At 36.9% G+C, this 26,733-nt stretch overlaps 1 protein-coding gene across 9 annotated transcripts in view; it reads right to left on the bottom strand.

The window, feature by feature from the left end:
* Nucleotides 1-252: 252 nt before the first annotated feature.
* Nucleotides 253-26,733, bottom strand: part of CPEB3 (cytoplasmic polyadenylation element binding protein 3) — a 79,490-nt gene continuing 53,009 nt past the window's right edge. For all 9 annotated transcript variants that reach the window (XM_054276614.1, XM_054276609.1, XM_054276608.1 and 6 more), the window contains 5 exons: nucleotides 25,521-25,610; nucleotides 13,361-13,479; nucleotides 11,945-12,059; nucleotides 9,048-9,229; nucleotides 253-6,136 (listed from right to left, as the gene is read on the bottom strand). In XM_054276614.1, coding sequence (XP_054132589.1) covers nucleotides 5,909-6,136; nucleotides 9,048-9,229; nucleotides 11,945-12,059; nucleotides 13,361-13,479; nucleotides 25,521-25,610 — 734 coding nt within the window. In that variant the 3' untranslated portion in view covers nucleotides 253-5,908. The remainder of the gene's footprint in view (nucleotides 6,137-9,047; nucleotides 9,230-11,944; nucleotides 12,060-13,360; nucleotides 13,480-25,520; nucleotides 25,611-26,733) is intronic.

The raw sequence follows: 26,733 nt of genomic DNA on the forward strand, positions 1-26,733 counted from the left end.
GCTTTTTTTTTTTTTTAACTGATCAGTCTAATTTCTGCCTGCAACCACTGTTAAACTGCTAATAAAAGAGTGCAATATGTTAGCCAGCAACTTCTCTTCAGCTCAGAGAAAATAATTCAACAGTTCCTTTTCTCAAGTCACTTCATTCTACATCCCCAGAAATATTTCCATGATATATATATATTTATTTATATTCAGTTTAGCATAATAAATACCTCTTTAAGGTGGCTTTTTTATTTTAGAGAGAATACATAATTGGACCATATACTTGCATTATAAAATAACTAGAAAAGACAGTGTGTGTGCATGTAAGGTGTGTCTTTGCTTAACCTTATCTAGTAAACAGTTTTCCAGTATAAGATTTAGGGGTTTTGTATCTAGTTTACATTCCCACAATGCATATCCCAGGATTTCCTTAGCATGTGCAAAGGATGACAAATATCAGTACTTCATACAACTATATTTAATAAGTTATTACAGAAAAAAATAAAGTTCAAACTACAAAGTTTAAGCAGTTGTAAGCAATAGCAGCATTGAGCTCCATGTTTAGTCACAGTACTGCAGTTCCATACAAGCATTAGTCCAAGCCAAAAAGGAAGAAGCCTTGTTAGAATTACTAGCAAAAACAATCTAAGAGAACATGTAATAAAAGATACAGTACATTTAAAATTAGTTGAAAAACAAGTACAGAGATCTTAGCTGTGAATGCTCTAAAAGTTATGTCCATTAGTTTGACAGTAAAATTACAAATATCTAATACTTTATACCCCAACAGAACTACATCCAGGAAAGAAAAAAGAGCAAAAGTTATCTCTTGTTAGCACCCTGGTTTTCTGCTCACTGATGATCTTTTTGTCATGTAAATTTGAGTGTGTCAGACTTATGTGACCAATGTGATTTCTGACCAGCTACCCATTTGGGGTATAGAGTAGTCACTAACATGAATATAAAATACTCCGTGGTATGATAGAACACTATAGCAGCAGAGATTAAGAAGTTTGTCTGTTTAAAAAAAAGAAAGGAAGGAAAAGAAAAAGGGTTTAGCTGACATCATACAAACCAGCATAAAAGCAACTACATACAAGCCAGATTAAACAAAAGAGACATTTCTACAAATCTGTGACTAATCTTTCACTCATACCTTGCAAGTAGAGATGTCACAATACTGAAATATTAACATGGGAGCTTTTCCCAGTTAAGCGCCTTTTTTTTCTTTTTTTTTCTTTTTTTTTTTTTTTTACTACTCTAACAGATAGTGAAATCAGCAAAGTTATTTGCTAACTGCATATTTGCAATACAATTTGTTTTAGCCCATGCCTTGCTAGCAGGCTATAAAATACAAGCATGTCGGCAGAAATATAAGCATAAACTTTGTACCACTTAGCAGGAATTTTTTATTCCCTCTTCATTCCTTAATCTCCTTTGTTTGCAATTTGTGTACATTCCAACCAGTAGTACCTAATTTGAGTCTAAATTTTACTTCACTATTTGATCTAGTCTATACATTACTTACAGAACTGAACACACAGAGGATACACAATAGACCAACTCTGGGCACATTTCTTCCCACAAGTCACGGACGAGCCACTCTAACGCTCGAGCAGAAGTTAACTCTAAAAGGTCATCAGCAACTTGTGGAAGCGAGAGTTTTGTCTAGAGAAAGTCATTGTATGCCCTGTTTACGCAACACCAGTCTTAGTCTGGATTGTTTCAGGTGCCAGAACAGAGTCACTGGCTTCAGGAAGGGGTTTCTTCTGGCTGCATAGGGAAACAAAGGTGATGGAAATGGAGGTGACAAGCGTTTTGATACTGGCCCTTGGTATCGCCAATACAAAAGAAAAAAAGGACAAAGACACAAGAGAGGCAGAGAAGGACGGAGAAAGACAAAAGCTGAACGGACGTTCAGATGTGGTGGCAATATGAGTTACTCATTGCTACCAGGGGATGGACAGAGAGTGTTTTCCATTAACTTGGCAGCTGCCACCCACGTGGGGTGGCTGGGTTAGGAAATGCTGTGGGCACCGACAGTCTGCTCCACGCTGCCACTGAGAAACACACGCACAGAGGACTCGGGCAGGAAAGGGGCAATTTCGGTAAATAAATAACACGGTGGCAAAATACAATGAAGAATATATATTTTAGGAGGTTCACTCTAAGGCTATTGAAAAGAGAGTTTATTGAGTTAATGACAAGAAAAGTAATGAAGAGTTATGCTGAATGGGCAGGGTCAAGAACCCATTGTTCAATAGATTTAGTTCCTTATAACGGCAATAGTATTTCATCAACACTGGTGGTGTATAAATCTAGACAGCGAACTGGTACTGTGACATCCCTATTATCTCCCTAAATCATTTTGATAAAGGAAAAGGCTTTTCAAAATATCACGTTTTTTCTGCTTCATTCTGTCATTTTATTGCCCAATTCTTTGTTACAATTTTCCAATCACTTTACATAACCAACCATTTTCATCATTGCCACACTATTGTAAACCACATCAGCAAGTTAATACATAAAGCTTTGCATTTCAAAAAACTAGACACTTTAGTAACAATATTACAAAGATTTTAGCTTCAAAAATAACTGAAAATGAAAAAAATAAACTTTTAAAGAATCAGCATCATAAAATTAATTTATTCCAAGTAAAAATACAAAATAATATTAATGACATTGACCAGATATGAAAGTCTCTCCCAGAAACAACTATATTAATGGTTGAGAAAGCACTCCTTAAAGAAAATACGAAATAAAAATGAAAAATATGTAAATATGTTTAATTTTTTTCTTAGCAAAAAATCTTTCTAAAAATAACAATGAAAATTTGTCTCAGTACAAAGGCTACATTACTATTGAAAAAATACCAGCATGAAGAAAAGGTACATATTTGACAGTAGAAAAATGATTTTAGTGAATCACAATGTCTAAAGTCTGCAATGAAAATAAATCTGCAATAAAGATTTATGCCTTTTTTCTTTTCATTTTTCTTTTTTTTTATACAAACAGTACAAACAGTATTGCACATAACAACAAATAGTCGAGGTTAGGTTAGCCTTCAAAAAAATCGACTAGTTCAAGTCTCACATCAGAAAAGGCCACAATAGGACCTGTTGTACCCAGGGGCTTCTTAGTCAAGTTGCAGTTCAGAACTCCATATTTTAAAAAATAACTTTTTTTGAAGGACCCTCTTTTAATATAACATATTAACAACTCAGGGGCACATTCATTTACAAAACAAAAGGGAGCATGTCATAATTTAATAAACTAAAAAAAGTTCTCTTTAAAAAAATACAAACAGAAGAACTCTCACAATTCTGGTCAGTCGTGCATAATCACACTTGATTATAAATATACAAATTAAGGGAAAATATTTTTTCACCTTCTATTCACAACTTTCAGCACCAAATGGAGTTTGTGTTTACACCTGTTCTTTATGATGATTTTGCTTCAGATTTAATCCAACATTATGCTATATTGTACATTTTCCAGCTTCTCTCGCTCTCGCTCTCTTTCTCTCTGGGAGTATTTTTCTACATGAAAGAGGGGTATTTCTTCAAAAAGGTTTACTTCTTTCACATAATTAGGTAGACTTCTGTAGGTTAGCTATGATCTTTAATATTACAGTTATAAAGCTCTAACTTCTTCATTTTCAAAAAAACTCAAATAAGCATGAAAAAAATAAAGTTACCCATCTGTTAAATCATTTTTCTTGCAGAATTAAATTAATATATATTTTTCTGAATAAACTTACTTAGAAAATATCATTTTCTTTCCTATATTTCAAAATTGAGGTATTGCAAAAGATCATGTCAGTCAGAAAGCATGCCTTTTTCTTTAAAAAAAATCATCAGCCAACTGTTGAAAACTGTCTAGATACAAAAAGTAGTGCATAACAAAATGTCTTGTACAGATGAAAAAAAACAGAAAAGACACCTGGGCTGGGAAAAGCAATATCACAAAACCGCCCAGAAGTAACTTCAAAAGGGATAATTATAATAAGCATTTTAAACCAGTAAAAAACTATTTTTTCTTTTTTTTTTTCTCCAAAAACAGAAAAAATCCTTTCAAAGCCAATACTTGCAACTAAACATCGGGAAAACCAACTTACTAAATTAGACACAAAGAAGGACATCACAACAAACAAAACCCACAACATTTAAATCTACTATGCGGTGTCATATCCAGTCAGATTGTCCCCAGAACTGCAAAAACAAAGGAGGAAAAAGGAAAAAAAAATAGTGTACACATTCTCACAATCATTAGTATACCAAGTGTGTTTATATTTATATGCTATCTGCAGCCCCATAGTTCATGCTAAAAAAATGTCCACTGTGTTAGCAGGTCTTAATTGTATTCAAGCTTCACAGGATACATCCAGGGATTAGAGAGATAACGCCACATCCACAGAGCAGACATCTCATGTTACTTTAATATGCAGACATTTCTTTAGCACCACTTTGTTTCCTAACTTCCTTAAATGTGCCTAGGTTAGTATTTGACAGACTATCTAATCGGTAGTGTATGTACGCCAGCATGAGCTCTTTGGTTTTCTGGACAAGGTCTGCAGCTACGTAAATGATGCAAGCATTAGGAAAGAGATTGTAACTAAGAGCTCATTTCTGTTTATGTACCTGTTATGAACTGTCAAAAATGTGTTAATGTCAGATACAGAGGCTTTAACAGTTAAGTTTGATCACAGTACTAGACATAATCACTTTACTATATAAAATAAATTGCACGATATATAACAGAGCACCGCAAAGTACTTCATCTACCATCCACAAATTTTTTTTAAGAATATCCTACAGCTAGTTTTTATATTTGTTGTAATATAGGTCATTCTGTAATGGGCTGATCCTAATTTCAGAAGCATTACATTTACTGAGGCATGCCTTCCTCCAGTCAGTAATCAATTTTTTTTGTTACTGAGCATTTTGTAGCCTACGTAGATTCATAATTTGTGCATTGTGGGCAGGTTTTATATTAGACATATATAAAATTTATTGCATGCAGCAACCTGATTAAGTAAACATGCAGTCAAAAAATATTGACCTTCCTTGGAAGCTTTTCTGTATGCTATACTGATCTCCTTTCAGCAGCCATCACTATTTTAATCACATATTCATTTTTAATTGATACCCTAGCCTGAATAGAGTATTATGGTATTAGTAATACCATTTTAATAGCAGCAAAAGCTATTGCAGCATACATTTACATAACACTAAAAGACCTAACAGAACAAAACAAAAAAACCCAACAAAACAGAACAAACAAACAAACGAAAAAAAAAACCCTCAGCAAAATAAAAGAAAAAAGTCTGATCCAGCTTATGAGGTATCATCCTTACAAGTCAAAATCGAGAGCAACTAAAGGCTTATTTTCTTTAAGGGTTATTACTATTCTAAATGACCCAAACTAATGATTGCTGAATATCTGTTTAAGTTTTTGCTACATCTGCCACCTACTCGTGAATATTACCTTTGGTAAGTCATCTGCTAGGGGCAAGTCTAAATTTCTGAAAATAAGTGCATGCTCCAGTTTAAAAATAAAAATAATTATAATTACAATAAAAAAATCTTCATCACATACGCATCAGCCCATGAAGACTGATGAGAATGGCAGTCTACATAATGTCACTAGTGACAAGTCTTGTGTAGGAAATTAAGGTACCAAGCAGATGTTTGTGTGAATCAAAGTGCAAAATCAGTACAGTTACACTCTGCCGGTTTGTATTATACTGGACACTGAGTTCAGTAATGTGACTGTAAATAATAATAATAGTAATAAAAGACCCATATCTTCATTAAAGTCGAGGACGAATGCACAGATTTCCAGAACACTAAGCCCTGAGGCAGCGCTCTCTTTTCACTCAATTTTATTTACTCCAGTACTTCTTGCTGGCTGCGGCCGGGGTTCAGCTCCAGCGGAACGGGACGTGGCGGGGCCGGTCGCCTCCCTCCTTTACCAGTGGTTTGTGGAACTCCCGCCCAGCACGAGAGTGTATGCTGGCCCAGCAGTATTCACAGTAATACTGCAAGCAGGTAACGTTGGCACAAAAGAATGGAGCAAATTTCCCACCACAGCGAGTGCCCTGGCATTCGTCACACATCTGATCATCCAGCACATATGGCTTCACTTCCACCTGCACCGGGGACAAGAAAACAACTGTAAGAATGTTTCATAGTTTTGCTAAGCAACAACAAAAACCTCAATATTTTAATTCTTTCTGGCTCTACTGAAGGGTTTCAGCTGATGCAGGATTAATCCAAGAGGCTGGTAGTTAGATTTTCATACCATGTGCTTTACCTGTCAGAAAATCTCAAGGAAGAAGGGTGTGCTTTTGTAACTATTCAACATTCCTTGGAAAAGTTTGGTCTGGGAAAGTACTAAGATGGAAGTACAGTAAAAATCTCCGAGGATTTTCCACTAAGAAAGCTCCAGGAATCAGAATAGAGTAACAAGAGGGGCAGGCCATGAGAGCAGCATTTAGGAAGAAAACTTGTAACAAACAAAAGTATATTTCTAAACTTCAGAGGTCTAGTGAGTTTCAAAGGCTTTTTTTCCTCAGAATATTTTTTTGGTCTCTTTATTTTTTCATGATTTGCAAAATGCAGGACCAGACTAATAAGAGATTAAAATTAAACAAAATTAAATGCACTTGTATGAAATACTCTCAATTTTGTCAGCAAAATCACTATCTGAAGATTTTTTGCTCTTGAGGTGCAATAAAATTTCATTGTAGTTCCAACTAGGGCCTTGCCATCAATTACAAACAGTCTGGAGAGCTGCTGACTTTGGTCCTACACTCATTTGTAAACAACTTAGGGCTGGAATGCCTTTTGTTCTTAAAGCATTTGTGCCAAACACAGCAGGACTGATGCATGATTAGGCACTTGCAATAATGCTATTACAGACCTTGAATATGTTCCTATGAATTGTGCCTACACATTTAAATTGAGTGTTCATTCATTACAGGGAAATCATGAGTTCATGCATGTCTAATTCTTATGGCTCTCTGATGCTGTTTATAAAGTGGTTTAAGTACAGTCAACTGCATTAGAAAAGACAGAAAAAATTGAAGTATACATTTATTATAAATAATTTTGCTGTAACTGTGCAACTGCTAGTTCAGCACAATTTGTATATTGTGAGGAAAACCTGAGTCTAGTAACAATATTTAAATACACAGAGATTTAAAGAAACATAGAATGAGATGTTAAGCTGAAAGACAAGAAACATTCTCCAAAAAAGCTTTATGCTGAATTTACTTCAGCTTATCCTGATCACACTTCAATAAATGTTACTCCTTTGAAGTAAAGCTTCTATAGTGAGTTGTATTTCTTGCCTAAGAAACATCTTGGGCTGCCAATCTATTTTTTTTAATTACACCCTGCTACTAGTATTGCATGGAACAAGTCTGAGTAGCTGCCATTTTGCATATCAAATGCCATATCACTAAAATTAGAAGCATCATGTAAAATAAAACAGCGCTGTCTCAAATGAAATTGGAAGAAAGCAGGTCCAATGTCCAGCACAGCTCTAGATCCCCACCTACTCAAATTTCCCAAGCATGAATTGTGAAGGTCTCAAAGAGAGTCTCTTTCTGTCTCTCTCTCTCATCTTTTCTTGCATTGGTTACTAGAGAAATAATTTTAAAAAGTTGGCTGTGTAGTTCAGAGATTTGAATCTATTAGATTAAAATATAAGGACTCATTAAGAGACTTCATACTTCTTCAAACTCGTGCATAAATCTATTTTTAAAATAGAAAAAAGATAACTAAATAAACTGAAATTATCAGTCCACCAAATGAAAAAAAGAATAGAATGATGAAAAAAATTACTAGCAAGTGACCTTTTGTGGCTTTAGCCTAAAGCTTAGAAAGTACCCTCTAGTAAGCATGGCTAATATATAAATCTTAGAGGGTTCAATGTGTGATTAAGACTCTAAAAGTAATCTTCTCAATCTCTCTGTAAGATTTTTCAGAATCTAACAGACAAGAAATGTTTAGGAATAGCCTTGTCTGAGTTAATGTAATATGGTGTAAAGCACCATACACAAATTGCTTGAGGACTTATAACTCCATGACCTCCTCAAAACTGACAAAAAGTACAATTCAGATTTGTAAAGACAAAGTCAAAATAGTTTGAACTTCGCAGCTGTGCAGATTTATAAGCATACTGCACATAATAGACACACCTAATACCTGTTAAACTGACTTCTGAAGAAACCATTTACACTGGATTAAGGAAAAAACAAGCCATCCCTATCAGAAAAATACATAGCAGCGGTCCATGTAATGTGTCCTTTTGAATAATTTTAAATGCAGAGCCCTCAAAACATGGGTGTTGTTTCTATGTGTAATCAAGAGGTGAAGACAGAAGGTCTAAAGGAAAAAAAATTTTTTGGAAACTAAGTAATGCTTTCTTTTAATGTGTTCAATTCAAATTTCAGTGAATACTGTAACTTCACTCCATATTTGAAAAGCCCTTTAGGGATTTCATATGGACTGAAAAAAAGAATCTCATGTATCACCCTTCTGCCTATCAAGCATCTCTTGGCATTTGGTTTTAGTTAAATAATTCTGAAGACTTTAGAGATCAGCATTACCTATTTTAATTACAATAAACCTGTGCTATAAGGACCTCAACTCTAGACCTACACTACTGACAGAAAATGGCCTAATAATAGCAAAAGTGTCAGAAGCTACACAAGTAGTCACTAAACTAAAAGTCACTGATGCACAATGAGCAAACATCTAAAGGAGGAGGAAGAAGCTGGGAAATGCTATAGAATTTGACTTATGGAATTCAAAAGACAACAAGGACAAATAAGCTTACACTCAGCTATTTTCTGAGTTTAGCACTAACCAGCTATTTAAGATATTTAAAGTATTTTTTCACTCTGCTTCAGATGCTTAAATAAGCTTTTAAAAAATTGACAAATGTCATCTGAAGAACAGAACTTAATGTTCTCCAACACAATTCCAATAAAGATTTCTTAAATACCTGTACAATCTGGTAACCAGCACTGTGCTCCATGCAGTTTTACTTACCCGTTTATCAATGTCATTGTGTTGGAGCTGGACAAAGCGAGCACTGATAGCAGCAATGTAGCTCTGCTGATTGGAGAAAGCCACTCTGCCAGCACCTTTGGGGTACTTCAGCTCTGGGTCTGTATCAATGCCAGCATAGCAGACACCTCCATATAAACGGTCCATAATCATTGCCAATTCAACTGCAAGAAGTCAATTGTTAAATATCATAGATTTAACATAAATCGTGGTGTTGCATTTGGATTGTTGCATTTTAAAAAGCACCATTTGCCTTATCAGATGTGTCTTCCAAAGTCTAAAATTCCAGAGTGAAACACAGATTCAATCAACTTTACATGAATTATAGTAAAATATAAAGGCAAAGACCAGAATCTGTAAAAAGTTGATGTGGCTGAAGTGTGAAAAAAACACAGAGTTATGCTGTTAAAATGGGTATCAGATGAACAAGAATTTACAATATTGCATAGTAAAGCTCTAGTCTTGGTAGGCTTTTTAATGCTAGTTTACATGTAAAATCACTTAGGGATATTCCTGTTTTTAGAACCTGATATTTTGCCCTAAGTACTAAGGTTCAAAAGATATCAAAGATGTAAAAGATATCAAAGATGTGCTTCACATTTGAAACATAAATCTGTGAAACCCACAAAGTTCCTCCAGCTAAAGCAAGCCTACATTATAGATGCAATTTAAAATAGTATTTTGGTAGAACATTATCTTGGTTGTGGATCTTTTGAAATGGTTTGTTGCTTTTATGATATTAACAATAACTCTAAAGAAGTTATAAATATCATTCATAAAATCAGACAGGTTGAATGCATGGCTGGGACACATACAGAAGGAAAGTTAAGGGAAAGAACTGAAGGAAGTAGTAAAGAGGCTGAAGAAAGCAGGGAAGAGCCGTGTAAATTGTGCAAGGTTGTATGGCCACTGAGCCAAACTCTCTGTAAAACCTCCCAGGCCAACAAATTTGTCAGGTGGCCAATGCAAGAACTGAGACCTGTACAGACCCTGCCAAGTCAGCCATTTTCTAGTGCTAATGTGTGAAAACACTTTCTGTAGCAAGTTGCCATTTAACTACCCAAAATAAAATTTAAGCTCACAAATACTAAACATTTAAATTCCCGTCAATCTCCCAAAATTCTCATTAGCAAATTGACTGATGTGCATGTGTTTGTATAAATCTGTGTGCAGGGAAGACTGTATGCTAACTTGTCCATGTGCAACAAGCAAACCAATGTCTGACTCATCCTACCCAACCAGGTAATACTTCTGCTCCAAGGAGTAAGGAAAAACTACCAGCATAATGTAGTGATTAATAGATTGTTCTGCTTTCTAGTGATTTGGAATCATCCCTTGGGTAGTGATCTCCAAGTGACAGTACAGAATAAACATCATGAACAGAATTACAATAGTAGCTCCACTAAGTTACTCTTGCCAATAGAGAAAGAATATATAGGATTCCAGGGTAAAGAAAGCAGACAGTGTTCAAATATCTTAGGGAAAACTTCTGTATCTGACCTTTAAAGCTGCAAACAAGAAGAAATGGAAACTATTTATCTGCTTTGGAGAAGTTACCTATTTAAAGGCATCAGTTTTCAAATGTAATGCATTTCAAATGGATCTGTGACAGGCCAAATGGCATACAGTTTTATAAAGGCACTCATTAGGAATGAGCTAAGGTTTAATTGTTACTATTTACATAATTACCACCTTACAGTTGGGTCTTTTTTTAAGATGGTGAAGAAAGTGAAAGCTGCCAAGAAATGTGGTATGAGAGAAATCTTACTGTCAGCAACGTCTGGGGGATGCTGGTACAGCTTCCCAGAAGATTTAGGATTAGGCAAAATATAAAGTGAGGAGCTGAAGTTCCAGTGGGCTGGGAAGTGGCTGCTGGAGGAAACTGAGGGCTACAAGGAAAGTCTTTCTTCCAGACAGTGACTGAGAGGCCTTGTCTGTTACAGTTTCCCAGGATTAGGATTAGGATTAGGATTTGGGTTGAGAGGATGAGAAAGACAAACCATGCAGCTGCCTTGGAGTGAGGCTGGAAAGGGAGTACAAACAGAAGTGAGGGCTGCCAAAAGATCTGGCTAGGAGAAATGTATTAAATTGCTTCATGGCTTTGTCGTTGGCTCACCAAAAATGTCAGAATTTAGAAGAAAGAAATTAGGGTTGAGCTGCAATTAGGAGCAGTGCTCAAATGGGGCCTTCATAACAAAATGAGGACTGCCAGGAATCCTGGGCTGGGATAAATCTTTCCTCTGGCCAAAAGCTAAGGAGTCTTGTTTATGGCTCTGCAAATAAAAGTGAAGAAAAAGAGCTAAGGGTGGAGAAAAAAAAATTGAGTGAGGAAAGTTACATTAGGAGTAAGTCTGGAAAATGCTCTTCCATGTGAGGCCACCAAGAGACCTGGGCTGGGAGAAATTTTTTTGGGGACAATAGCTGAGGTCATGTCCATGGAAAAATTAAGGTAAGGGTTGAGTAAAAGGGAAACAGAAATCATAGGGCTGAGGTCGGAATTGGTTTGGAAAGGGTCTGGGAGAAGGGTCTGGTCTTTGTCTTCTAGTCAAAGGAAAAGGAAACCTGTCTGCACCTCAGCAAACAAATCAGAGTTCAGATTAACACAGTCTACATTACAAAAAAATCAGCCAAGTTCCAGGATATTATGCCAAGCTGGGGAAAGCTCTGTCTACTGGCAATCCTAATTAGTAACCTATTTAAAAGATAAAGAAGTTCACTGTTTGTATTTTGTAAACAAGAAGATACTCCTTGTCTTAGAAAGCAAGTTGTGATCTTTGGAAAACACAGAGTCCATTTTCTGATCTTTTACAGATGCTATTTATCTTTCCTCATCTTTTCTACTTAATCTGCTTCATGTCCTACATTTTCCTTCTACTCACCAGCTCGGAGAGGCCGTGGAACTCCTCCAACAAAGATTGTTTTTCTTGGATCCAAAGGCTGAGACCCATCCATCACAAAGTCACTGTCACTTAGGTTCCAAGGTCGAATTTGCACCTGTATTAAGGATCATTTTTAGCAGAGGAACTTGGCCACTTAATTAAAATTAAGAAAAGCATACCAAATATTCCTATAATTAAAAACAAAATTTGAACTTTTCAAAAGCAGTAAGCTGGTTTTATAAGACCAAGACAATTAGAGAACATACCTTATCTAAGTATCTGAAAGAAGGGGGACAACTCACTTATGACCTCTAGAGGCCAGGCTTGAGTTAAATGTCCTCATGACAAACTCCTACACTCATTAATTCCCTGCCCCTAATTGCCATCATAGGAAGAAACCTGTGAAAGGGCTTTCAGAACATTTTACCATGTATGTGCCATTACAGTTGCAGTTTGGGCTTCTGGCTTTCCTGAAATCACAGACAGTGATCCACAAATTTAAAAGCATTGATAGGAGCTGGTAAAATTAATTTCTGTGCTTAGATACAAAAGGAATTTGTATAATATGTGAATTCCTATTTCTACTGAGCAGCAAGCAATAGAGCTGATAAGAAATCTTTAGATTAAACAGAAAAAACTGCTCAGAAGTTATTTAGATAAAGCTGTTCATCAATCCATTTTTTTGATCCATGGAATCACACAAGACTGCTCACTGTGCTGCAATCCTGGGTTGTTCATTCATCTCTGCAAGAGTTTTAATAGTACTTTTAAAAGGTAGCACATTTTTTATCTTATCTTATTTGCCTGCAGTTTTCACCTCATTTCTATATCTCCATGGGCACAAAAAAAGACCAGCATTAAGGAATGTTAGAGATGTGAATAATAAAAACAGGCTGCTGTATGTCTTCTATTCTGCTACAGCTGTCTGCAGAAGTTGAAATTACCCCATAGTTTCTATAAGGTAAATGAAGCCTAAATTATAAGTTGATTAGCTATTGAATGCATAAATAATAATAATAATAATAATAATAATAATAATAAACTAATGAAATTCAGGGGATATTTGGTGCTATCTGGATCATAATATGGCAGCGTTAAGCTTCTTCATTTCATCACATAAGGCTTTCTTTTCTCTCAAATCAAATAGATGAAACATTACCATTCCATTGTTTTACAGCTGTAAAAGGATGCACACTCCTGAAGCATACCAGGAGTACCAAATATAAGAGTTAATTGAACGTGGCATTTATCAGAAAAAAGCAAATGTTAAAGCCACGTTATGCTGATACAGGAAGTCAATTCAATGCAACAGCAAGGTCAGAAACAGGAAATGACAAATAATTAACTTATTAACTGAGAAGAGTAACAGCAAATGGGCTAGCAACCAGCAGAAGTGTCATGGCATAAGCTACTTACTGGTTTATCCTTGATTGTGGGACTTGACACACATAGGTAAAGTTTTCCATCTTCTTCCAGACAGGCATCTATCAGAGCTTGTACAGAGCTTTCTTCCTGGAACAGCAGAAAGGCGTAACCTTGAAAAAGATAAGGGCACAAGAGAGAAAAGTAACAGATTAATTTATAGAACATTTTTAAACAAACAAGCCAGAGAAGTGGGTAAAATATACGAATTACAAATGCTGTTGAGGTTATCCACAGATATTTGGATTCTTGGCAGAGGAGAAGCAATCCAGCTCCTCCTCTGCTGTTGGTGCAACACATCACCGCAATGCTGCCAATAAATATTGGAATTCTCTGGGGAAAAGGCAACAATGTATTTTGGTGCAAGAAAAGTCACTACAACTTTCCAAAGGGTACAGCAGGGGAAGGATAAGGAGAAAATTAATTTCCCTAATTTAAGAAAACAACCTAGGAGATCCTTGACCCTGAGCTGCAAGATTCATTACTTTATGGAAAGCAGTGTAAGAACTAAGCTCCTTTGTACATGTCCTATTCTGACATCTAAACAGTGACACAATTTCCATATGAAAGGGTAATTTAGTCCAGTTGGTCTAATTTCAGTTAACCTTGCTGAGAATAAACTGAAAAATTTGGCATATACACTGTGTCCCACAAACTTGAAACAAGGTTGCCACTTGAAATGCAAGATACACTTGGAACTAAATGAAGTTGTTACAGTCTGGCAAAAGCATTTTTGCCAGCCAGTCAGGAAAAAAAAAAATCTCTATTTCAATTAATACCAACATTGGCATATCTTCTCTAATGATGGGAACCTTTCTGTATTACTGAAAGCAGTTTGTAATAAGGCTTCAGTGACCTCTTTCTTCAAAACAACGTGCTAGATGGAAAGTGTATTAAGGTGCCTGTTCTGCCTTTCTAATAAAAGATGATCTTGATATTCATACTTGATGTTAAAAACTGGCATTTTGGTACAAATTACAGGCAGTCACACTGCAGTTTTAGCTAATAGTGCATTATGTTTGTATTCTGCCCATCTTTCCTCATGTTATTAACTGAAAATAGGGACTCATTCACCATTATTATAGCAGAATGTGCATTGTATGTATTAGGCATGTGAGAGAAAAACTTACTGGCCCTGTGGACACCATTCAACTTAGCAAGCCACAGCTGGTAGAGTTTGTGAGAAAAGACCTAAAGCAAAAATTTCTCAAGAGTTAAAGATTATCCAGATTCATGCCTGCCATGGCTTACCAGAAAAAGTCTGACTGCATTTCACAGCATTCATGAGAAGGGCACGTTTACAAAAAGAAAAGGTTTTATTTTAGTCTTCTAACTCTAGTAACACCTTCCTTTTACAGCTCCATGGCTGGGCACAGTTTGGTGGAGTAAAAGGAAACCACTGACTGTTTTATAACCCATGGGAGAAGGTAGGAAGAAAGTTTGTTATATTAGAATTTTTATACTCTGTTCTATTCAAGTGATTCATTACAAACACTGCAAGAGTAAAGGTTATCTGGACAGTCCCTAGTTACTCAGTGGTACAGGAATATTTCAGAAAGGTACTAATGGAGTAAAAGTACAGGTCTCTTACTTAATGAAGTCCAGAGCAGACTGAGTTTAATCAAGAGTTTTTCTTCAGAATTTCAATTAATTGTGAATTAGTTCAATTTTATGATAATACCTGAAGGGTATCATTTTTGCTCAACTTGTGAATACTCAATGTAATTAATAATTTAAGTTCTTGCATTTGAGAACAACAGTAGATAAATTGTTGTTCAAATGCATCAACCATAAGCTGAATCTGCTGGTACAAAGCCAGCATTTGGCATGCAAATGTTATATAGCCAACAGGGAAGGATTAACCTATTTCTGGTTCTTAGAGTCTGGGCTCTTTTCAAACAAAGTGAAATACTGTAATGAAGAGTGAAGAGTTATATATAAGGTCAAAGAGTACTTGAATCTCCTTGTCACATGTCTGCATATCATCTACTGATTTCATATGTAATTGATCTGAAATCCATACTTCCCAACATTCAGCCCACTTGCAAAATCAGATACAGGAATCATAATCTAAGGGTGACAGGTTTCCAGCTTTATAACACTGAGGCTGGGTGGCAGAATTAGGAGAATGAAGAGAAGAACTTCCTCTTTACAGTGTGCATAGCAAGTCAGAAACATCTTTGGGTAGTCACATCCACTGATTTCATCTCCAAAGGGAAGGACCATTTATGCTTGAAACAAGCTGAACTACCTTTGAAGCACAACTTTCTGCCATTTAGACAGTGTGTCTTTTCTGATGTTTTTATAAGCTTCAAGATTACAATAAAATCTAGCATCGACCTCAGATTTCTTATAGAAGTATTTCAATATGTAAATCTACCTCATATTATGTAAAAAAAGGATGGCAAAGAAAATTAATGTTCTAGTCTCATTTCTTTAGGGTTATTTTTAGAGGGTTGAGATGGCTGCCTCAAAGAAGTAAATTTAAATAGACTTAACATTTTCATGAAATATATATTTCACTTTCTTTTTCTCTTTTTTTTTTTTACTAGATTTTAAAAAATAGTTTTGAACTGAATTATGGTGGTATTTACTAGAACTTTTAGAATAAAGTTGTTTTAAAATCCCACAGGAAAGGAACATTTAGAAACAGTGTGAACCAAATTTCTAAATCAGTTAATGTGATGACAAGGGTCATTGCTCAAAGTCACCTTAGTAATCTTATTAGAAGATGCTTTGAACATGAATAAAACACATTTGAAAATCCAAAGACTAAACTACTATTAAAAATTAAACTCATTTTTGAAAAATAAAAATCCGAGGTGTTAAAAAAACTGCAGACTTTCCTTTAAACATTGCAGTGACATGACTGCATTTTCAAAAAAACTTCAAAGGCTTTAAATACTTAAGAAACCTCAAAATAGAAAAGGCTGTAATCTCACTTAGCTACTGCAGAAGAGTGAAATTATGTATTAGTCAGGGCTGCAAAGATTAATTTCTTTTAGTCAGTCTAATTTTATATGGCAGTGTTTGACCCTGTCAGCTGATTCTTTTCTCTAAAAAACAAAGGTGTACAAGAAATAGGAACAGTCTAGAATCTTACAGAGACTCTTCTATTTCTGCACATTTACATTTTTACATGTTTTTCATGAATACCAGACAAAGCCTGGCTGGTGTGATAGGTAAGAAATTCCTCCTATGCCACATTACAGACAGGTACTGGGGAAGGGTTTGTTTGATTTTAATTAAAGGATTGTACTCCATATCCTCAGTTACACTGGAAAATAATTGGAGCCTGAATCTTAATAGCAATAAAATGAAGTGTAGATATCAAATGGAAGCCAGGAGACATAACAAGAGAAGTCAGCAATGGAGTGGGTCATAGAGAAGAGCTGAATGAAAACTGAGGTTCTGTGTCAGTAGCTTCTGTAAAATAAATTGCCTGTCTTCATAACTCCAGTCTTAGCACTAAATAGCCCACATCACAAGATCACCAAAGAATTGAAACTAACACTTAACCCTTACTAATAATGATCTTACCACATCACAAATATTTATTTCTATTTTGTCATAAATATTACAGTGTTTTTCTCCAATTTAAGTGGAAGGAGAAACCCAATCCCCACAGAACCTCTGCTTTCTGGACATGCATTATTTGTGGGACATGGGAGAGGTGCCCCAGTGTTTCCTCAGAAGAAAGGACAGCATTTCTATGGTGCTGTAGTAAATACCTACAGCTAAAGATTTATAAAGTCTCTTCAGTTCCAAAAAAGCAGAAAGATTTTCTAGGCAGCATTACTTTACTTTCACCATTTATGGATAAAAAAGCCCCAAAAGAACAGTATACATATGCCATCTCAGTTTGTCCTGTAGTAAAAATACTCCCACCCACCTGTATTAAAAAAGAAAAGACTGAAATAAATTACTTGGGGGTTTTTTGGTGGTTTTTTAACCAAAAGAATATTCCACAGGCATACTAAAGTCTGTCTTTATCTGGCATTTTACTTCTGAACTAGTGTAAAACATTGCAACAACAAATTTATAGTGTTGTCTCCTCTTTCAAAGGTCACAGCCATTTTCAACATCAGACTTCAGACTGCAACATGATCTATAGGAGCTATAAATCAGAATTAAAGGATATAAAAGAAAGGCTCTAATATACAATTTGGTTACTGTAGTTGTAAGAGTAGTCACATGGATTTCATATGAGGAAGACTAAATATTTGATGAGGTGGAAGCTATCTTTGTGAAGTTTACTGAGTCAGCAGCATGAAAAAAAGCATTCAAATTAGTAAATATAAAAAACCCAAATAAATTCAGAACTCAATTTTTTAAATTTTGATTTTCAAGGGCAATATGCAATGGTGACCACTCTGGGCAGAGCAGCTCATGGTCATCATCTGGAGGGGGTCAGGTCTGCTGCTGCTGCTGCTTTTACTCTGAACAGATGGCTCAAGAGACATCTGCTTCCAAGTTTGAACAAAACCTGTTACTCTTCTTTGCAAGAAAACCATCTTCCAGTGCTACTCCAACCAACATTAATGTGGAAAAACTCTACAGAAATAGAAATGATCTGCTTGACTTCAGCTTCTATTTCAAGCACAGTATCAGCATTGGGTAAAAAAATTCAGAGGAAGAAAGCACTGGTCCAAAAATTCAGGCTAGCTGGATTTCAGTTATTTTAAATTAAATTTGATATTGGGTTTTACAATAAAAATAGATTTTGCTTTTAATTATATGTTTTTCTTAACAAAGAAAACAAGCAGCACTTGCTGCTTATCCCAAAATATTTGAGACTGTTGTCAAGAGCTTCAAAGTAAAGTACTTCAATCAAAAGAAAAGACACCCCATGTCATTTGCACAGATGAAGTTAGTAACATATTTTCTGATTTTTGTGTGTGTCTAACTCTGTGAGCTGTAGAACATTTCTAAAGGCAGAACGCAGAGCTTCAGCACTAAGCTTTGACTTCCCTTCTTTTAATCAAGTTGTTTGCTGCTGTGGTGCTGCTAATAACCATTTGAATGTTCACTCACATGTGGATTGTTTTCAGGTTCTGGTTTGTTCAAATTTATTGTCTTTGTTGACTGAAAGAAAAAGATGCAGCTTGAAAAACCCTCCTTAATAACAGAAGGATTTTTTTTTTCAAAACTGGATTATGTTGAACAACAAATTCCTCTCAGAACCAAAGAAAATTCAAAACTGTTTCTGGTGAATAAGAGTATGCATCTCCCTGGGAGATCAGATTAGTATATAAAAAACAAAAATAAAAATACTGGACTTACCAAATCCTCTAAAAAATTATGTGTTTACCTTTATTCATGAAACAGCCCAGCCTCCACTGCATACAGCTGACTACTTTACACTCCTGGTACAATCAGCAGTCAGATACACTGCAGGTCCCAAAGGCAGGTAGGATTTGCAGGGTATGGAGCAGACACAATGTGCCAAGCACAGCACTGAGCCAGCTGAGGGAAACAGCAGCTCTGAGCCCAGAGAGGCAGGTGCAGTGCCTTGGGCAGAGGCACCCACAGCCCCTGAAACACTCACACTGCCAGTCCTAACCTCTGGTTTGAGAGGACACAAGTATAATTAGGGGTGTTATCTTTGATAAATTTATGATGTGTGTATTCCAATGATCTTGCACCAATTTTAGATTACTGCATCATTATTTTAAGGATAGAATCACTGAAGTGATCCTAGGAACCAAATACATAATTTTATACATGTAATGTCTGTAGGACTTAATTAAAGACTTCAAGTTTTTAATGCATTAAATAATTACAACTGATTGGGGGTGGGAGTAGGGAACAACTTACTGTTTAGGTGACCATCATCTAAACAATGAATATGCTGCAGTGGTAGTACAGAGTCTGTCTCTGCACCACCACCTGCAACAACCCTTTCAACATATTTCAATGATTTGAAAGGATGATTTTGTGCTTCCTAAATTATTAGCAAAACAAGATAGCAAAAGTTACTACAAAGCACAAAATAATATTAAGTCCTCAGCTTAAACACTATTCAAAGGACAGCTTTTATCCTGAAGCCCATAATACTTACAGATCAAGTCATGTATCTCCATTTATAAAACAAAAGAAAATGTGACATTTAATAAAAATAGTATTGGGGAGGGGTGACATGTACAACCCACAGTAAAATCTACTTGGGTTTTAGGAGAGGTTAATGAGAATAAGACAAATAGTTAACTCCTTCCATTTGACAAAAGTGGTCTGGCTACCTCTACAGATAAACATGGAAAGCTTTTAATATACTTAGATATGTTCAAATTATTGAAAAAGGGTTAAATGCTTGCTAAAAATTGTGGCTTCTTCTATAGCAACCCAGCAATTCTGAAAGAAAGTAGGATCTGTTGAAAGCTGGGAGAGAATAATCCTGCAATGCTACTTCAGAATCAGATTTGTTCTGCCTAGGCATGGATGGCTCAAAAATACTTTTGTATTTTGCTTCACCAGATTCTTGTTTACCCCTAGAAAAAGAAGTTGCAAATGGCATCGTTTTAGAGAACAGAAATTCTCTTAGATGAAGCAAGCTCCTTGAATGCTCTTAGATACGTGGCACAGCAGTCTCAAAGACAGACATTAAAAAATCATCATTATCAGTACACCACCTCAAACATTTAGGACAAGACAGGAAACAGTGTTAAGAGCTTAAAAAAGGGAGGCTCAAACAAAAGTCATGAAAAACCTTAAAGAAAATTCTCTGTAGAGCATGCTAAAGTCACACAGCTACACAAGAGCACAGGAGTGCCTACTGCATTTTGCCACCACATATTTTGTGACTTGCATTGATTTGGGATGATGCTGCCCTGCTGTGGGAAGACACAGGGACTACAAATTACAGACATGGCCTCAGATGTCAGGGGATACAACAACTGACACTGCACACAGTCCCTGTGTTGGAACATAAAAAACATCTAAAAACCCTCCCAGAATCACTCTGTCGTACAATGTAATTCTGGATAGGGAATGCCAGTTTCCATTCTAACAAATATTGTCATTTCTGACTTCAATTTTTTACATACAAAAATTAGCTTGGCATTTCATGCTGGACTGTGCTGGTATCATATTTGATCAGTTATGCCAAAGCAGGCTGTTTTCTAGAACAGAGTGCTGTATTTGCACAGACCAGATACTTTCTTGTGAATATAACTAATGAAAGTGGAATTATGATTCCATACTTTACCTTTGCAACTGTTCACTCTTGTTCCTCTGGCAGAAACTACAACTGTCACTGCAGTGGCATTGGAATTAACCATGGAAATGGTCTTCATCCATGAAATCAAGATCAGTCAAAAGACTACAACAACAGTGTTCCCATCTAAACAGTACTTGGGAGAGAATCAGAGAGGCTCACACTGTCTGTCCACCAATTGTTTTTAAATTAAAGCATGAGAATCATTTCATGTTTCTTTTTGCAACTTTGCTTACAGTGGTTTGTTTTCATGAGATCTCCCTCACCCTAGTGTCTCATATGGAGCAGTAGGGACAAATGTGCTTAATTTTATCAGATAAAGCATAACAAACTGAAGAACAGGGAAAACACAAAAGGATCAGACTGCTGCATCACACGTCTGAATCAACTGTAAAGCCAAAGCATTCCTCCCATTCCAAACCCATCCTATCTTCACGCTCTGCCATGCTTCATCTTCTAACTCTAATTCTCATCTCTATCCAAATATCAATCTTCCTAAATGAAAAAAAGGATTTTTTTGCATATTTTTTGGCATTTTAAAACACATGGTGCAGTTCTAAGTGATTACTAGAAAAATCATAGTTATCACAAGGAAAAACCAGTAAAGAGTTTTTAAAAAGTTGTTTTAAAGCTAGCAATCTGTTAAAGAAAAAACAACTGAAAAAAATGTTTTTGAAACAGTTGGCACCATCTGTTTAATAAAAAAAAGGAAAGAAAAAAATTACTGTAGTTAGCATAAGCATTGCTTAACTCAGCACACCAGCAAATAAGTGAAAACCCCATCAATTTATATTTAAATAAAACATGAATTATCTGGATTTTGCCAGAGATAAATAGACTGTGACATGGTAATGTGCAACTGCTTTTGACAGCATCCTTTAATTCATATTTCTTTATTTCTCAATGTCTCATAGGTACTCAAAAGATACTTAACCAAAAACCACATTTAATTCCCAAATTCTGGGGTGAAAGCCAAGTAAACACATTATGAACTGGGCATCTGCTTACCCAAGACCAACACATGGCATTTATAATTTTGCCAGTTCAGTCAGTAACATATCCAAACAGATGCCAAAGGAAGTAATCCAAAGGCTTCTCAGGCAATGGGAATGAATTAGCCTTATTCAGAGGCAAAGCATTAAAAACCACCTCATGCATGACACAAACATACAGACATGGTGCTAAGCTTACAATGCACAGGAGGGGTAAAAAGAAATGTTAAGGCAACAATGCAGATGCTCGAACTAGAAATAGGAGCCTCTTCCACACATTGTCAGCTGTTGGCAGCTTCTCTTGCCCAAGTGCACAATATTCACTTTCAAGAATTTCAAGACAAGAGCATCCCTGTTCTCTCAGCAACCTAAATATGGAACTCACTGGCAAGCAAGGTAAGGTAAGTTGTGCTTGATCTACAGAATGATTTTGGGTTTGCTGTTACAATGCCCAAAACTCAAACACTGACAAAGGCAGACTGCTTTCACAAACACTGACCAGTGTATTCTGTGACATCAGGCAAGATTCAGTAAGGGCAACAAACCCCTAGAGTATCTGGGAAAACAGGAAACCCTGGAATATACAGATAATGATGTGCTTGAGGAATATGTTGCAGATACATCTGTGTTGCTGTGCCATCCCCCAAGATCCACAATGGCACTGTTAAGCTCACACTGGGATAAGCCTGGTGTTACTCACCATGCTGGAGACCCCAGCTCAGCATCATTTCACACACAAACATTTCTGTCCATCAGGCCCAGCACTAAATCTGAGCTAATGTGCCCGAGCAGACCTGTGGTGACACCATCCTGCTCAGGATGCCAAACCCAGGCAAACCTTTGTTCAAGCTCAGTGCTGCAGGAATGTTTCTGGACTCCAACTGGTCCCAATGACAGTTTACAATGCCACTGCAGCTAAGCTAATCAAGCCCACCAACGAATAAATTAGCTAATAAGGCTTGCTGGAACTGGCTACACATCTATGGCCTGAGTCACTCACTAAACTAACCAGATAAAGCCCTCGGGGGGGTGGTGGGTGCTGGTGGAGGTCACTAGACTGTAAGCAACATTTTAATCTTTCAGATTTCATGCTTGATCAGATTAGCCATGGCTAATGGTTTCTGCAGCCTTCTCTTCCTAGCCCTAAGAATATCAACAGAGGGCTCCTAACACAGGCTGACTGCAGGGAATTCATGTATTGCACCAGCATAGCAAACATTCCAGAATTCAATAAATTATACCAACAAGTAGATACTGAAAATCTGTATTGATTCATTCAGGACTGCAGGGGATGTTGCATCACCTGAATGCAACTGAGGACAGAAAACCCTGATGTGAAGCAGCAGCAGCATAAAACTTCACTGCCTGTGCTGACCATGGCATCACCTACTGATGTTGTCTGCCCCAAAGCTCTCAGTGAACACTTACCAAAGCAAACAGACAAAAATCCTGAACCTTGCTGAAAGACCAGACACTGCCCAATGACCTGGCCCTCCAGCAATGGAAAAGGCCATCCATCAAAAGGACACTGAAGTCCATCTGAAGGTGATGACAGATGTTCAGAAAGAGCAGGGCTCAATTTTACTGCCTCTAGGGCACATTCAAGGAGCTGGGAGAAGCCTTGAAGGTCAGGCTTTATCAATGTGTGAATAGCCTCTGCATCATGCTCACTTCACTCCAACAATTCATTTCTCTTGTTTTCTTTCAAGATTGCTGGCATAGAAACCCCAGCTCTCTCCTCCATAATTTCATTTGTCCTTTGTTTTTTTGGACTTGTTTTCCATTTGAAAGACTCATATTCAAAACATCAGAAAATTTACAGACTAGCAATGCAACATGAAAGACAAGACATCTAGAAAAATGAAGGGAGAAAACATTTGAATTCATGAGTACTTGACAGTGGAATAAGTCTCACTGAATTTTGCACCAAGCATAATTGCAAATATCCCTGTTTGTATTTTTAAGGGAATGTCCAATAATGCACCAAAACAGCTTAAATTAAAAAAGTAAAACAAAACAAAAAAAATCCAAAACCAAAGTCCACCAACTTAAATTTTAGGTCTGAAGGAACTTCTGATCAAAATGAGCATTGGAGACATTTTATTGTGGTAGTTCTGAAAATGATTCCATAATAGCTTTGCAAAGCAAGTACTCTTTATTGAAAAAAAAAAAAACAAAACCAAAAAGCTGTGAAAAAAAATTAGACATTCAAACTTTACCCTCTGACTCCTGGAAATAATATTCTGTCTTCTGTGTAGGTGCTGCCTGTGTGGAATCATAGTAAATCAAGTGCATTTGACCTAGGGAGCTCACCATGACTGTAAGTGAATGTCAGAGCCAGGCATGCAGGATGTCTGATGCTGCAGCCCTGACTGATAACTAAGAAGTCAGATATAAATAAATCTGGAACAGTTGGGATTGACTGTTGTTTAGCACTTTCAGACAGACGTTCAGGGCAACTGGCAGGGGCTTTGAAAGCTGTTTCCTATATTAGAATTGTGACAAAAATAGAAGTGAGGCTGCATTCCCTTGTCTTCTGCTAAAATAGATCTTACTCAAAAACATTTTACAAGTTTGTCAAGGCATAACTAGTCCACAGTCAGATAGAGAACAAAATCAAAATTGGAAGTCCCATGTTAATTCAACAAATAGTTACTTATTGAATTAATAAGAGGAAAAAATAAAAAAGGGAAACAAGGAGATAATACTAAGAGATAATAAGGACAAGGAGAAGCTGGCTTTCTACTTAAAAAAACCCCAAACTTCTAAGTGAAGGCACAATTAGAATTCACTAGCCAGAAAGACCCCAGAGATCTTTAAAAATAACATAAAAAGGGAAAAGCATATATTTTAGCAACTGTCCTTAGGAATATTGCAGAGGGGTTGGGGCTTGGGGTGTTTTTTGTTGTTTTTAGGGCTGTTTGATTTGTTTTTAAATTCAAGAACAGATGCTGACAGCAAGGCTGAGTGGTGAGAATGAACAGGAAAGAGGAAGCATGTCTGGGCTTCTCTTCTGATTTTAAGTGTCCCAAATACTGCTCACAGGGCAAGTATTTGCCACAGTGTTATTTTGCCTCCAGCAATTAAGCTTCCAAATAAATTAAATTGGCTTTTATTTGTGTGTTTTTACAGTCAAACTATATCAAAATATTTCAGGATTAGCTAGTTCACTGACTGAACAGCCCATTGTTCTGCCAAAATAATCAGTGGCCTTAATGAGCAATTAAGAGCTTCCAGGGTCAATGAGAAATGAAAATCTTTGCATATAGACCACAAATTTCATGTACGACTTCCTGCTACTGTTTCAGATCAGGAATGAACTCAGGAACTACATGCAAGAGGCACATGTGAAAGAGAGCAGAATGTATTGCACAAAATCAGAGAGAGCAAGGTACAGAAAGAGCAGTTTGATTTAGCCAAGTGACCCTCCCAGAGAGATTTCCCACCAGCACCCAAAGCAGGAGTGCACAACGTTGTGCCCTCTGAGCAGAGCCTGCTCTGTGCTCCAGCACCCAGGGAGCCCTGATGTGGAGCAGGACCAGAGCTCCTGGGTCACAGCTCACACTGGAGTCACCTCCGTGCAAAACGCTGCACACCCACCCCAGTGACCCAGACCCAATCCAAGGCACTTCTTCTCTTACTTCCCTGGGTTTGGCAACGTGCAAACCACAACAAAATCAGCTATGAAATTTCTGCAGCTTGCATTCTACCTACTGCTGGTACAAATGAAGACATAATTCAAGGGTTCAAGGTGGGCTGAAGAAGTACAGACAGAGGAGCACGTTTCAATTACCAAATTGTGAAATTTTTTCCCATCAGGACAATGGCTGAAAATATGCTTGATGAAAGATAGAAAATTCACTATAAAGAATCAAAACTTTGCTTTACCACATGGCAGATGTAATTTCCTTTTACCAGAACCCTCCTAAGTGTATTTTAAACCAATTACCTTTAGGTGGAAAATATGACTTGCTTTCAGCTTTGTGAGGCCAGTCCACCACAAGAGGTCCAAACCTACGAAAGCTGGCAGTGATCTCATCTACAAAAAAAAAAATGAGGCACCTTAGAGAGAACATAGAAACTGACAGTGGCAAGGTAAAAAGGTCTTACTTAAAATCAAAACAAAACAAGAACAGTGAAAACTGCAATGATGTCCATAGCAAATGCCTAAATATTATTTCATCTCTGTGCTGTACATGGCTGCTTAAAAAAGTGATTTTACATTCCACTAGTGGAAGTCTGCAGCAGGATTAAATGCAAACCTGATCTATCAGAAGTGAATATGCTTCAGCTGCGGTCTATTTCTAATTATATCCACAAAGCAGGGTCAGATGCAGCCACATGGGACTGATGGAGGAGCTCCATGTCAGCACGGCTGCTCCTTGCAGCCTGCCCTAGAAAGAGGCTGCAGCAGGTCATGCCACTGTGGGCATTTCACCTTCCTCAAGCCCTTCAGGAAATCTGCCTTGAATTACGAAGTTTTTTCTTCACTTTTTAAGCATCAACTTGGAACCACCATGCAACACACATCAAGAGCTATCCTACAGGACAATTTTGTTTTATATGCAAATCCTTCAGAAAAAAGTATTTAAACTTCTTTTTGAAAAAAATCTTATTTTCTCAATACAATTTTAAACGTACTTTAAAGAAAGAATTAATTTAATGTGATCTTAGGTAGATCAGAACAAGCCATCAGGAGAAAGAGGAGTGGGGTTTTACAGTTTCTGGATTGCTGTTTGAGATGTGTCCAGTTTCTCTGACCCCATGAATTGCATGCCAGAATTTCAAGCATCTGGAGACAGAACACACAGGTTGTGTACCTGAAGAGCTGAAGGATAAAGGGTTACTGAAGGAGACCTCTCAGGAAAGTGGGTGACAGCTCCCAGGTCACCCTGCTACTCCCTCACAGGACAGACTGGCTGTGTTTTGACTCTGAGTGTCCCAGCAATGTGTACATCAGTCATCCCTGTTGGGCTGCTGCATCTTACAGCTGCAAATCCAGATTACCCACCAGACCCCATACAACAGCCCTGCAACTCTTGGTGTGACGTGGGAACTGCATTTGAGGTGCTTGTAAACAGACTGGCAACTCATGCTATTTCTTCATTAAAACTGTACATGGTTTAGGCTTCAGATTAGTAGATAAGAGACCTCCCTCATTT

Source organism: Melozone crissalis, unplaced genomic scaffold (genome assembly GCF_028551555.1).
Source record: "Melozone crissalis strain CALT ecotype California unplaced genomic scaffold, PUWL_Pcris_2 ptg000019l_1, whole genome shotgun sequence".
NCBI lineage: Eukaryota > Metazoa > Chordata > Aves > Passeriformes > Passerellidae > Melozone > Melozone crissalis.